Below are 15,568 nucleotides of genomic sequence, written 5' to 3' on the forward strand. Positions count from 1 at the left end.
TGACATTTGGGGAATCCTGGGTGCTCACACGGGTCGATCGATAGTGTCTGCTACCGCATTGTTCCTGAAATAGTAGGTTGGGCAGCCCAGGGTGTTTGATTCTGAGATATTTTACTGGCTCTCTTCTTGTACATACTCAGGGCTCTGAATCAGATATCAGATTCTAGGACTGGTGATTCACAGACAGTGGCCTCAGAGAAATCTTTAACGTGCTTGAGTTCAATGGGGTGGGGGATTGGAAACCACAAATGAGAGGATGCTATGGGCATTAGGACCTCAGAGATTAGTCGTAATAATCACACTGATACTTTGCACTTGCTGTGATTATCACAGTTATTAAATGATTCTGATATGATGGCTGGCAGAGTACATTCTCCATATTGTTGTGGTGAATCAGCTTAAACCAAATCCAAATTATTTACATTTAAATCGAATACAATGATATTTCCAACATGAACTGTGCCACAGTCAAACCTATAACTTCAAAATGCAAACTACTTGTGCTTTCAAAGCCCAGTATCTCTAAGTACAGTTAATGAACAAGCAGACCACTAGACGTCTTTGTTTAGGATCACAGAGACAAAAATAATTGGCATACAACAGAATTAATTCATTGTAGGAAGTTGATAAAATGCCATTCAGTTAAAATTTGGAGGTACTCTATTCACATGTATCTTACATCAAAATAACAAAATTGATCGCTATATGGATTTTTTTAATTCTAAAAATTGATCTGGACTTTTAGTTTTCTTTTTTTATGTGAGATCAATAGAAAAGTATTCAGAGCACATTTGTTACACGGGGGGTTTAGTCTAATCGTTTTATAACTCCAAAAGCTGAAAAAAAAATTATGTTTTCTTATGTACAGGTACATTTTCAACTACAGAAAAAGGAAAAAAATGTTGAAATGTCTTCATTATAAATGTATTAGAAATAAATTCTGTATGTACCTTGTGCTGAGTAACTTGTGTGTATAATTTGTATTCAAATGTGTGTCATTTCTTAAATTGTACTAAATTGTAAGCAATTAAAACTTGGTCCTCAAATGATGGACCCATTGTGCTCTACAGGGTTTTTGTCACCTGTGAACATCAATGGGAACCAAGTAACATGAAGATCTTGTCCTAAAACTCCAGTTCAACATTTCTAATCAATTGGTGTTGACTAGATCAGAGGCTCTTGGTCTCCATCGCATCAGAACTGTTCCTCCCTTCTTTCAGCCCAATGTGAAGCAGCCTTACGTAGCCTGAGACCACAATCTCCCCAAGAGCGCCCTTCACTAACCTGTATCTCACACTCTGAGCCAGACACTTAAAGACTATTCTGGCTCTTAAAAAGGTGTACACTATGGGGAGTGCAAAATACGTCAAACGGTAATCACAATATGATAGACAAGACACAGTGAAGATCTGCACAATATTTCATGAAAGCACAGTGACAATGTACAGTTGACCCTTGAACAACATGGGTTTAAATGGCATGAGTCCTCTTACACACAGATTTTTTTCAATGGTAAATACTTCAGCACTATGCAGTCCGCAGTTGGTTGACTTGGAGGATGCAGAACCCTGGATATGGAGAAACCAATGAGTTAGAACCAGAGTTTTAGCTGTCTGGAGGGTCAGTGCCTCTCATCTCCACATTGTTCAAGGGTCAACTATATTTTTTTTTAAATGAAGGAACACAGAAGGAAATATTGAGAGAACACTACTAAGAGAATACTGAACTGAACCAAAAAAGCTGAGTGCCTAGGTTACCAGGTTTCAGGGTAGGAATATGGTGCAGAAGTGGGGATTCAGGAAGGAAAACAGCATATGTGAAGTAGGAATTAACATAACATACATGAAAAAGTGGTAAGAAATGAGAGTAAGTTTTGAGAAATTTCCAGTGGCTTTGTGTGCCAGGCTAAATCACTTTGACTTTTTCTCAGGAAAAGGAGTAATGATGATTTTCTAAGGTGGGGAATGACCTGGTTATAATTTCATATTATTTTATTTTATTTTATTTTATTTTATTTTATTTTATTTTATTTTATTATCTTACCTCATTTCATTTCATTTCATTTTATGGGGGAGGTAATAGGTTTATTTATTTATTTTTAACAAAGGTACCAGGGATTGAACCCAGGACCTTGTGCATGTTAAGCATGCTCTCTGTCACTGAGCTGTACCCTCCCCTAGAATTTTATTTTAAAAGATGACTATGGGACATATTCCACCAATACAGGTAGCAACGGGACTGTCCTTCCATCAGCTTGCATCTCCCCTTTAGGATTTACCAAGCAACAATAAAACCTCACTCAGGCTCTATTTTTTATCAGCCCCCAAAGCCCAGGAGTTGCCTCACATATGTTTCAAGGTGGTGCAGGGGATGTTGCTAAGTGCCTTTGATCTTACTTAACCTTCCAGTTCTTAAAATGTCAAAGAATTTACCCATTCTCCCCAGCCCATTTTTCTTTAGCAGCATTAAGTATCCCTTAACCAGAGACCCTGGCAAAGGGAGAAATTCGTTTTCTCAAATGGCGAGGATACAAAGGGAAAGTGTAATGGCACTAAATGTACTTTTTCATCTGTCACCTCTGGTCTGGGACAGACCATTCACATGACTTGGGCCCTTACTTCTCAAAGTGAACTTGATCACCTTTGTGAATCAAGCCTGGCATCTATTGAACTCTTATGTTTGGTTGCTTGTATTTCTTGTAACATAAGGCGTGTGAAGGGTCATTTTGTGTTTCAAACGTCAGTTAAGCAAGTTGTGAGTGGGAACATATACTTTGCAAATTCAATTACTTAGTGTATAAAGATAATTTTGCAAATATTATTTGTATGCTCATTCAGTAAACACAGATTGGCTAGCAGCCTACCAGCCCTGTGCCGAGTAGAGTCCAGAATGAAACACACACAGATTTCTGCCTAGCAGTGCTTGTAGCAAAGCAGGAAACACACATCAATCAAGGTAGTAGACACATGAAAATAAATTTCAGTAAATAAAATTCAAACTGTACCTAGTGTTCTGAAGGAAAAAATAATTGCAGTGGGAGAAAAATAATGCAGGTGACAGAGAAGATCTCTCTAAGGAGGGGACATTTAAATGAAGACCTGAGGATGAGAAGAAGTCATGCAAGGGAAGAGGGAGAGTTGGATGTGCTCTCAGGAGGATAAACATGTGCAAAGGTCCGAATTAGGAAAAGATTGCCTTATGTGATGTAGCAAAAAACAGACAATGTGTGTTGAGCACAGCAGGTGTGAAAAAAGCAGGGAGAAGATAAGGCTGTGGAAGCAAATAGAGTCAGGTTATGCAATGAGACATAAATAATGGCAGAGACCCCAGTAGTCACAAAAGCACTATTTCCAACAGCCAAGTCACGGAAACAACCTAAATGTCCATTCACAGATAACTGGCTAAAGAAGTTGTGGCATATTTATATAATGGAATACTACTCAGCCATAAAAAAGAATAAAATAATGCCATTTGCAGCAACATAGATGGACCTGGAGATTGTCATTCCAATTGAAGTAAGTCAGAAAGAGAAAGAAAGATACTACATAATATCACTTATATGTGGAATCTAAAAAGAAAAGACACAAATAAACTTATCTACAAAACAGAAACAGACTCACAGACATAGAAAACAAATTTATGGTTATGGGGAAAGGGGTGGGAAGGGATAAACTGAGAGTTCAAGATTTGAAGATACTACTACCATGTATAAAATACAGAAACAACAAGTTTTTCTGTATAGCATAGGGAACTATATTCAATATAGTAACCTATAATGAAAAAGAATATGAAAAGGAATATATGAATGTGTATGTATGACTGAAACATTATGCTGTACACCAGAAATTGACACAACATTGTAAACTGACTGTGCTTCAGTTTTTTAAAAAAATGGCAAGAAGTTTGGATTTTCTTCAAAAATAATGGAAATATATTTAACTTTTTTCCAAAAGGGAGTAATGTGACCTTAGTCAGATGTTTAAAAATCTGTGAAAAACGGTCTGGAAAGAAGGTAGGAGTGTAAAAACAGCTGGGCGGCTGCAACGATTGTGTGAAAGACAATGATGGCTTGGTCTATGATCTTGGCAAAGCAAATAGAGAGAAAATTATATTTGAAATATACTATAGAAGAACAAGCAAGGCATGACCTTGAGTAGATGTGTAAGACAACAGAGAGCAAGAAATCAAAGGTAGCTTGAGCAATAGAGTGATGGTACTACATTTCCTGAGTGGAGATCAATGGTTACATGTTAGAATGGAGGAGCTGAAGGAGCAGTTCGGTGCCATAATACTGTTCATGTTACATTTTAGGTCCCCATGAGTTATAGGACATATGAGAAAAACAGAATGCTTCAGAAGATAGTGGTGGATTCTGTTAAATATTGTTGGGAATTTGAATAAAATGAAGACCCCACATGGTGCTTTGAATTGAACAGTATGGTTGTATGTCTGGAAATTTACAAGGATGGTTTTAGTGACATGATGGCAAGACAGTTGAATGGCTTGAAGGGAAAAACAGAATGGGTGAGAGACTTTGTGAATATCTCTTTCAAAATGTGTGTCTAGAAAGAGGGAAAAGAAGCAAGGAAGTAGCAAGATAAAAGTTTCTTTTCAAAATAATGTTCTCCTTTATTTTTTTCCAACAAATGTTTACTAACTCCCAACTATGACACTATGTACTAGACAGCACATGAGCCCTGGCCATTCTGTAGAAAGTGGAACAGACATCATAGTCCGCTGCTTACAGGCATGGCAAAGACATGTAAGTTGGGTTGGCATACAGGGAGCCATATCGTTAAAATTCTAACTGTTGGCATGGACCCTGTCTGTTGATTTTATGTAGGAAATTCTCAAAAATTAGAAATAAAAATATGTATCTAGCCCGAATGTATAGCACAAAAATATGTCAATGTTACATATTTTACACAAAAGTATTTTTAGCATTTGACCTCTCTCTGATCATTATTCTCCTATCATTAATATAGATCGTTTTATTATTACGGGTGAATTTTATCAATCTTCAGGATATTACTCCTGCTTTCAGGCTGACACTGCTTTTCATCTCCCAAACAAATTAGATGACTGCCTACAGAAATCTGCCAAGTGTCCTTTAAAAGACAGCATCACTGAATCAGTTAATGGCTTAACAAGAAAAAACAGAAACCATCCCTAGTATTTATAACAGAGGGAACAGGTTACAGAGGTGAGGGGAGATCTGAGACCCAACCAGACAATAGAGAGGGAAGCAGAGATTAGCAGCAGTATGAACCCACTGCTTGGAAGACAGAGGGAGGAGGCAGTGTCCATGATCCCAGGTCATCTGAAGGATGCAGGAATGGGAGCAGAGGAGCACAGTTGCTGTCTGGGACACCCACTGCCTGCACGTGGAGAATGGAGCTAAGATACTGAAGTTTCGCTCCTCCTCCCACCCTGTCCTGTGACTCAAGTGCCTCCCTTTGGTGGAAGCCAACTGATGAGGAACCCAGGAAATTCAGTTTGCAGGGGGCAGGACGCCTCCAACATGATGCAAAGCATGAGAGGGGAGTGGAGAGGAATGGATCTGAGGGTACAAAGACCCAGGACAGACTCAAATGAAAGTTACACTCCCCACCACCTCTTGGTGTTGTCACCTCTTGTTGATGAGGTTCCTAGTATGCTGATTGGCATGATGGGCACTGTCTCCTGGACTGGATGGGACCCACCATCTCTGCATTTACTATGCTGCCATTGGTGGGACAATGCATTAGTTTTCTCTTGCTGCAGAGCAAATTGCTACAAATTTAGCAGCTTAAGATACCCCCATTTATTAGCTCCTGATTCTGCAGGTCAGGAGTTGGTCTGGCAGGGCTGCCTCCCCAGGCTTCTCAGCTCAGGCTGAGATCAGTGTATCAATAGGACTAAATGCCCCTCTGAAGATGGGATGAAAATCTATAACTGAGCAGGACTCTGTGGGGCCTTCTAGGGTCATATCCTCTACTGATCTCTTCTCTGAAGCACCCAGATAATTGTATCTCATGTGTATTTCCTGATGCTAAAAATCACCACCAAAGGGAAGAAATTAACTACTTGATGATCAAGAGCACTTGGCCCCTAGACCTTCTGGCACCTGGGGGTTGATAGTGTTGACCGCCCTGTTATCTCAGCATCAACCAGTCAGAGGATTGTGCACAAGCTGATCACTTACCCTGTGACCGTCCTCCCTCCCCTGCCCTTTAAATATGCTTTGTGAGACCCTTTAGGGAATTCGAGGTTTTCTTGGGCTCCTTGCTCAGTCCTGCAGTAAAAAGAGAAATCTGCTCCAAACTCATGTTTCAGTTTGTTTGCCTCATGGTGTGTCAGACACAGGGACTTGCCTTCAGTAACAGATCAATTTCCAGGCTCCTTTCTGTCACTGGCAGCATTCAGTTCAGTGATGAGCGCTGGCCGGTTGTGGGTCTGGATTCCAGGTGGCCATGCTGGCTGCGGCTGGTGACTGTTTTCGATTCCTAGAGGCCACTGGGATTGTTTGCCATGCGGCTCCTATTTTTCAAACCAGCATCAAGACTCTAATCTTTGTTATACTTAGAATCTCTGGCTTCCTCCTCTGCGACCAGCCAGAGAAAACTGCTTTTAAAAGGCCTATGTAATCTCCCTTTCTAAAGGTCAGCTATACCATGTTCCACAACCTGACCTACTCATGAGGTGATATCCATCGTGTATTATGGGGGCCTATACACTGGTGGGCGGGGGGTAGAGGGTGGGGTGGGCAGGAAAGCTGGACAGCCACCTAAGAATGTAAAACTCTGCCTACCACAGGCAGGAAACTATAAAGGTTCAACTTGCACTTTTTCCCCCTTGACATATATATATGATATAGATGATTATAGGTCTTGTGATTAGACAGTGATTTGTACCTTGTGACCATAAAATAAGAATTTTATGCAGTAAATTTATGCAGTGAAATTTCTATAGAATTGGAACTGATATAAATGATGCAAAACTTTGCCCAAAAACAGAGATTATTTCAAGAGAGCTCCAGTTTAGTGAACCTTTCCTAACGAAATGTGATCATTTCAATTAGCATGAATTGAAAGTTTCACTGTCAACAAGGCTGCGAAGAATGTATTGCTGCTTCGTACTGTAATTGACGGGGCAAGTAAGCCTACACTTGGAAACTGATTCGCTAGATTACTTCATTTTGGTTTCTCTCCCTGATGTTTTCTTTAAACCCTCCAAGAACACCATACCATGAATTTAGCATGCCAATCATCTGAACTGTTTCTTCTAATTATCAAAAAGATATTTCATTTTAAGAAGGTATATATTACCGGGAGAAAATTTTCAAAGAGCATCAAGATACAAGCAGGTAAATCCACTGTTACAGTCTAGGAAAATCAGTGTATAAGCAGGCTGATGTCATGGGTGTGTGACCTGTGAGTTGCACAAGACCCTGACATTATAAGAACCCACCTCCTGCCACATAGGCACACACACACACACACACAGCCCAATGTTCTGCTGTTGTTGACTTAAATATTTAATCATTTTTCAACAAGGGATTTATTTTCATTTTCCCTGGCCTCCACGAATTATGTACACAGTTTTCTATGTAAACAGTGACATATATTAATAATGTATATGCCAATGGCGTTGGAAAAATTCAAGCTGTCAATTTTTGTACACTTTGAAGAGTAAATTTGGCCCACCGATTCTGAAGAAAGTAGATTAATCCACTGAATTAAATTGATATGAAACTGACTGGGGCCACTGGGATTTTGTTATTGTTATTGGCTATTACATGCTCATTGTTTCAAGTAGAAAATAAGGCTGGACTACAATATTACATCTTCAAATGTTATTGTCAGTAGAATGAAAAATGATCCACTGTGTTGTAAACTCATTTTGATAAAGGACACTCTTTCACTCAGAACTTAACACTCTGTTTGTGATCATTATATTTAATTGATTGTGAAGTTTGTTAAACAGGCTAAGTAGAAAAATATTTTAATTTTTTAATCTAGAATAATCGGCTATAGGGTAGAATGGTTCATAGCGAACGTTGAAGATGTAACCAGAGGCACAAAGACAGTACAGCGACGGGGAGGGTGAGGTCTGGATTCTCACTGCCTGCATGTGAGTCCCGGCTCTGCCGTTTGCTAGCTCTGTGACCAGAGAATTCAAAAGAAGGGCTATGGTTTCTTTTAAATCATACTTTCTTATTAATTGAAATGATTTAAGGGTAACTCTGCCTCAGGGCAGTTTCATGTTTTCAGTTTCCTACTCTGCATACATATTTGGATAGCTAATAAGCTTCTCAAATTTAAAATATTTAAATAGAAATCTGGATCTACCTCCAGCCCCTAACTGGTTTTCACCAGTATTCTTCAAATTAGTAAGTGGCACCTCTATTCACCCCATTAATAGGAACAAAAACCTAAGCATCATGAATTAACTTTTTCTTCTCACTCCAGACATCTAGTCAGCCAGCACGTCGCATAGGCGCTGCCTCCCGCATGCCTTCTGACAGTGACCTTCCTCTGTCTATTACTACTTTCACCCCAGACGGGCCTGTTTCTGTCTCTCACCAAGATTACCACCAGCTTCCAATGGGCATCCCAGTTCCCACTCTTTCCCCAACTCCAAACTCCCTTAAGAGTCTATTATCTGCATAGTGTTAACATAATATTTCCATAACATAGATCAAATCATATCTTGTCTACTCTAAATACTAGATATTCCAGTGGCTTCCTGTCACTCTCAGGATTAAGTCCAAATTCAAGAACAAACAAATAAAGCGAACTAAGCATCCTTCGTGACTGACCGCTTTCCTGGCCAGGTCCGTGACCTCACCTCCAGCCACGGACGGCTGTTCCTTATCCTCTTTTTCTACACTGCCCAGATGTGCTTGCTGTTGCTCAAACATGCAAAGCAGGTTCCTGCCTTGGGGTCTCTGTACTACCAGTCCTTTTGCCTTCAATATTATTTTCTCAGCTATTTATATTAATTCACATTGGGCTGTGTGTGTGTGTGCCTGTGTGGCAGGAGGTGGGTTCTTATAATGTCAGGGTCTTGTGCAGCTCGTAAGTCACACACCCATGACATCAGCCTGCTTAATCCTTCTGATTAGAGAAGGCTTCCCTGACTGCTGTGACCAAAATAGCCCTCCCTGTTTTTACTTATTATTTATCTCGCAAAATTTTGCCTTCATGCCGATTGTTACCAATTAGTATTAATTAAACAATTTGGATTCCTTTACTAAAATACAAGCTACATGATGGGAGAAACTTTATCTTGTTGACTAAGTTCATTGCCAGCCCTTCCAACAGTCACTGGCACTTAGAAATTGACCAATAAATATTTCTTGAGCAAAGATGTAGAGGGCTATATAACAACTATTAAAAAGTAGATGATCATGTTCTTATAAATCTTTGACTCAGAAGGTCCTATTTGCATTATTTTCTCTAAATATAGATTCAGATAGAAAAATTATTTTTAAAAGTCATAAAATTTTGTAGAAATAATGATCATCATCTTGGCACATAATAAGTTTTAATAAATATCAGTGAATAAAACATTATAGAATGGTAGGCACACAATACATATTTGATAGGTGAATGACGCATTGGCCGAAGAAGTTACCATGATAGCTGTGAAATTAAGGAAGAAACATACAAAATTGAAGGTTTACTGAATTAAATCAAAGCTAAATATTTGAAATGCCTGTATCTTTCAGCGTAAGCAAACAGTTATAGAAAAAGAAATGTTCAATCGTTTATGAGGTGCTTTGTTTTGGTTTAATTGTCCGGGAGCTAACAAAGAATATTAGAAAGAAAAGGTAAGGCAAAGATTGATATCTTAGTAAGGGAAATGCTAGCTACTGTAACAATAACCTCCAAAATTTTCCTAGATTAATGTGATATAGACTTGTCACTCACATGAAGTCCAAGTGAGTGTTCCTGATTTCAGATCTTCTTCTTCAGATAGAGATTTAGGAGCATGTGCTGCCTGCTTTTTCTGTCTTTCCATCTTTAACATGTGTTTTCAAAGGTCAACACACAGGGGAAGAGGCTGGAGGTTCACTTCTAACATATTCACACTTCCGTGGTTAGAAGTAAGTCATGTGGTCACACAGAAACACAAGAGTGACACAGAGTAAACCAAGAGGAAGAGGAAGTAGGTTTAGTGAACACGTGGTAAGCTTTGCCATGCATTTTGGGATTTAACTAAGGAAAATTTGGAAGTTTCTCTAGGATAAATTGTGTTGGCATGTCTGTGTGTGTACAGACAGAGAGGGAGAGAGAGAAAGTTCAATCAATTAAAATCTACTTGTAAGAACATTTCATCAAAAAATATGATTTAAGTCACTAGTACTTGGAAATAAAACAAGATGTTTCCTATCAAGCTCAAAATTGGGAAAATAAATTTAGCTTTGAGAGTTAAACTCTAAAAACAGCACAGGATGGATGTAAGCCTGGGCATGCGACACAGGAAAGACGAAGCAGGGCTTCCTGGCAGCTGGACCTAAGCGTCACCTGGAAGATGAATGTATTCACACATCCACAAAATAATAGGTGACACTATTAGAGAACATATTAGAATCACAGAGACAAATGTTGGCAGTGCCAGTGTAAATTCGTCTAACAGGTAGACAACTTTAGTCAGGGATACAACAGGGAACATCAGGTATTCGAGATCATTCTCATGGCAGTATCTTAGTCTGATGTTGTCAAGCATTCAGACAACCTAGTTTTGCATGCTCAGATCTAATGCACATCATGGAAACCTGTGAATCTTGTGTAGCTCTGATGACATGGAAGAACTTGTTGATCACGGGGCCTTTGAGGATCCCTTAATCCTGCAATGGTGATTTCTCAAGGTAGTTAATAACATAAAGGCTTCTGATTGTGATTCAGGAGGAGAATACTGACCACGGCCCTGCACATATTCATGAGTTGTTAACAGCTATGTTTTCACTGTAAGCTAGAATACTGGCTTTCTGGTTTCTATCCTAGTTTTGCATGCATTTTCATAAACTGTGAAGTCTTTCCAGGGAACCCTTGAGTGGAGAAAAGGGCAATGAATCTCTTAGTCCTGAAAGTGTGGAATCATAATAGATAGATTTTTCTTGCTGTTTCTTCCATCACTTTTAGCTTCTTTTTACTATTTTTCTACATGTTAGATTTTTAAGGTAGTTATATGACATTAAGAAGACTTTGATCTTTATATTTTCAAAAGTGAGTTAAAAGGGAATACAGAATGTATAACTGTGAAACAAAACAAAAAGGGTATCTAAAGCAAAATTTACATTATGTGCAAATTAGATACAATCTTGGACAAATGCTGGAGGAGTGAAGCAGTGATACTCACAAATGTGTCTAGTGTTAGGAAATAGGCTTTTATTAGTATTTTAAAACAATATTTGAATTGTATTTCCTTAGAGTTCAAAATGCTTCAAAAACATAACTAACTTTTAACTGTATCTTTAAAGGAGAATCCCTGATCCATTTGCACTTATTTATGCATGCATCACAATTCTCTTTCCTGTAAGCTAAAAATTAATTTCTTTATGTGGAAATTATTTTATAAGTATATGGCAGAAATGGGCTATTTGGATCAAACTAAAGCATAAAAGGCTCATTGCCCTGTAAACCAATGTGGATTAAATGATTCAGAATATCACAAGAGAATGTCTTCAAATTATTTGTTGTTGATACTGCATTTTATATTAGTTTCCAACTAAATATCATATTTAGAGCAGAAAAGTTTATACTTTGTAATGGAGTTTTATATCCATATTGACAACCATACGGTGCAGATTCTTCATTGGAAAAAAAATCCTCAAAGCAAATGTATTTTGACTTAAAATTAAAGGAATCAGGAATAAATTTAGGCATTCAATTGAGCATATCCAAAATTTAAAGAACTGAATTAATTTTGAAATAAAGGCAAAACTGATTGCAAAGGTTCCATTTTCAAACACAATAAGGTGATGATTTGAGCTCTCTAATAAAACTAGGAAGATGCAAATGACCTAAAAGCTAACGTAAAAAGAGGCAAAGAAACTCTGAGCTTAATGATGGTGATTTTCATTTGCAGACCTGCTCCACTGGGCTTCTCTGTGGTAATGAAACAGGAAGAATCACCTGTTTATGTCCTGGTTCTCAAAGGACAGATGTCACTCCCACACACACATACCCACCGCCCACTTCTGAGACTTCAGTCAGTAGCCTCCCGCCTGGAAGGGCTGCGAGACTGTGGCCCATAATGAATACGTCTCCTGCTGATCAAAGTAAGTGGGTGAGAGTAAAATATGAAGTCTGAGACTGAAAAAGTTATGTATTGAAACACATATTCTGGCTTATTTCAATCTTTATTTTTCTAAGACACCATTTTTTAGGGGTATAAAATTGTCTTAGATTTCCTGTTGGTTATATGCCGTGTTTTAAGTTTTAAAAATATTAGTATCCTCTACTAAAACTCTTTCTGAAACAGTGCCAACAATGTTCATTAATAGTCTTTATCCTGATTGTAAATTTTGATAGATAACTGGACCCCAAACCCACCTCATTTTGTTTTTATCATCGATAAAACTTCTTTAAAAGGCCTTGTACTACTTGCCTCATTATGTTTTTATTTAATATCCTCTGCATCGTTATTTGGAAATTTATACTCCTATCAATGTACTGGAAAAAAACTCAGATTTTGAAAATTTTTTTTTTCCTATTGTGAAGTATTTTTGACTACTTGAGTATGTTTTGACGTGTCACTTAATTTACTAAATCAATTTATGCCATATTATGAATAATATATTATATGCAAAATTTCAAATTCTTTCCTGCCAGGATAATCAGAATGAGAATTATAGCTCCTAACAAGATATTCTTGTTTAAAAAGTTTTTAAAGCCTATTGGATATTATAAGCATAAAGGTAGACTGCTCTATTTTTTATCTGTATAACTTCTGTTCTTTTAAAGAATTAAGTGAAATATAATGGTATCTAATATAAAGAATATTTGGCCTATTTAGAAAGTAAAATGACATTCCTAATGTTGCTAACTCATTAGGTCAAATATTCTTTGATTTTTTTTTTCAGTGACAAACAGATGTAAATTTGCATGCTTTGCGCTTCAACGGGGTCATTTAGCTTGGAATACACATGTTGATACTGTAGAACACCATTTGTTCTGAATTTGGCCACCCCAAGGACAGTGAATAAAAGGACTCTGCATTTATGCACTTTGCGAAGTCACTAGACTTTCTCAACCAATTTTATTAGAAATATGATTTACAGAGCTATATTTGTCTGCATATAATGGGTGTGAGGTGACAGTGCAATTTGCAGAAGATTTGGCCCAGGGCATAATTCATTTTTCTCTTTCTTCTTCTTTTTTTTTCCCCCTCCCTATTCCTCTCTGAAGGTCCAAAACAGACAGAGATTTTCAAGCATGATAATCTCCCAACCACTGGTTTGGCAGCATTAAATCCTGGCACATCCTTTGAAAGCGATTTACCGGAGGAACTGATTTCCACGAGAGAGCTTACAGCCAAACACAGTCTTCTTTCTTCTGCAGACGTTTCCTCTTCTCCATTTACAGATTTTGGTGTGCATGACCCAGCACGCTCTGTCGGGGGCAAAACATCTGCATCACAGACCCCCGCCCAGACTTCACCGGGCGCACCAGGACTCTTTCTCCCTGGTAGGGGAGAGAGGAGGACCCCGTTTGGCATCTCTTCCTTGATGACAGATTTTATTTTTCCTTCACAATCTTTATTATCTGAGCGCTATCAGACTGATGCCTTGTCTGCTCCCACGATGAGTTCGGCAATTAGCGGCATTCCAGGGGTTGATGTTGAGTTAAACAGACACTCATTACTCTCCCGTGGATTCCTGCTTACCACTGCTTCCGCAAGTGCACCTCCAGTTGTCTCTCGTGGGGCTCAAGAGGGTACTGAAGAATATTCAGCCGTTTCTTTCGTTTCAAGAGGAGAGTCCAGGAGACAGCTGAGCTCCGCGATGTGTCGCGTGTCTCCCGCGAAGATAATTACATCCAGCCAGGTAGCCGTCTTACACCCATCAGCGCCGCCCCGGTCCCCCGCGCCAGCCTCCGCTCCCAGTGAGTATCAGGTTATTACTGAAGCATCTAGCAACCGGAGACTCGCAAACAGCACACCACAGGCTGCTGATCCTTTAAGTGAATTAAGCCAAACATGTGCAACATGCTCTATGACTGAAATAAAATCCTCTCATGAATTCTCAGATCAAGTTTTGCATAGCAAACAGTCCCACTTTTATGAGACATTCCGGATGAACTCAGCGATATTAGCCAGCTGGCATGCACTAATGGGAACTCAATCTACCACTTCTGGGCATTCGTTGTCTTCCGCTGCTGAAATAATGCCATCAGTGGCAAACACAGAACTGTCATCTTTATTTCCTTCTAAAAAGAGTACAAAAAGAAGAGTTTTGTCCCCATCCTTAGAGGAATGCATTACCCTATCAAGTAATTTGGATGTTAATTTATGTTTGGATAAGGTTTGTTTATCCATTGTCCCTTCACAAACTGTCTCTTCAGACCTGATGAATTCTGATTTGACTTCAAAACTGACTACTGAGCATCCTTCAGTATCAGAAAACATTTTTAAACTATTGAAAATGGGACAGTATGGTATAACTGTGGGTCCCACTGAGATGCTGAATCAAGACAATTTGTTGGGCGTGCAAGAGCGTGAAGGGCCTCATACTCAGTTCAAACCTCACACGGGTGATAGTTCTCTAGATTTTGAAATTAACTTACATAGTCGTCCAGAAAGTATGCAATCAAGTGACCTCAAAAACAACCCACCACCATACGTAGATGTCATGTCTGATTTTTCAGAAGTCACTGCTGGTGTAGCCTTCTCTATGGTTTCAGCATCTCAGTTACTTCCAAGACAGACCTCATTTCCCACATCTGTACTTATGCCAGTTAGGACATATTACACAGATTATCTGACCTTGACATCTGATCTAAAAGAAGACGTCAGCACTTCTTCAGAATGGTCCCGATGGGATCTTCAGCCTAGCGTGCATGGCCAGGAATCTCCTCCTGCTGGCCAGAGGCTCTCCGTCACCACATCTCTTCCTCTGTCTTCACTGGAGCTCATTCCAGCACCTACTCAGCTGATTTCTGGTGAGTTTCTCAGTTTCAGTTCGGTAAACTTTTAGAAAAGAGTTTCTCTTCAACAGAGAAGAAAGTGCCTGTTATGGTCACCAGGTGCTCTAAACAGCCTCTTTGTAATCAGGGCAGCAGCCCGTTCAATGGAGATGCTACCTGCTGTTGCACCTGACCCAGGTGGTTATTCTTTATGCACTGCCACAAAGGCTCCCAGATCAATGCAGGAGTAGGTAGGAGACGGCTACACTGCTGGCAAGCAATCAGAAACTGAACTCGTTCAATTCATGACAATGAATCTTTCAAAGTTTGGGAATAACTTATTATTCTCATTTCTTAAAATAGCTTCTTTGTCAGGTTGAACACAATATAACATACATTTTCTAACATTTTCTTCAGTGCTGGTATTTTTTTAAACTGGGAAGATGAAAAAAATC

The 15,568-nt window shown here is 38.9% G+C and overlaps 1 protein-coding gene across 1 annotated transcript in view; it reads left to right on the forward strand.

Annotated features, from left to right (window-relative positions):
• Positions 1-15,568, forward strand: part of EYS (eyes shut homolog) — a 1,174,088-nt gene that overhangs the window by 623,444 nt on the left and 535,076 nt on the right. The window contains 2 exon segments of the mRNA XM_006211933.3: positions 12,076-12,268; positions 13,398-15,149. Coding sequence (XP_006211995.2) covers positions 12,076-12,268; positions 13,398-15,149 — 1,945 coding nt within the window.

The sequence above is a fragment of the Vicugna pacos genome, chromosome 8 (genome assembly GCF_048564905.1).
Source record: "Vicugna pacos chromosome 8, VicPac4, whole genome shotgun sequence".
In the NCBI taxonomy this organism is placed as follows: Eukaryota; Metazoa; Chordata; class Mammalia; order Artiodactyla; family Camelidae; genus Vicugna; species Vicugna pacos.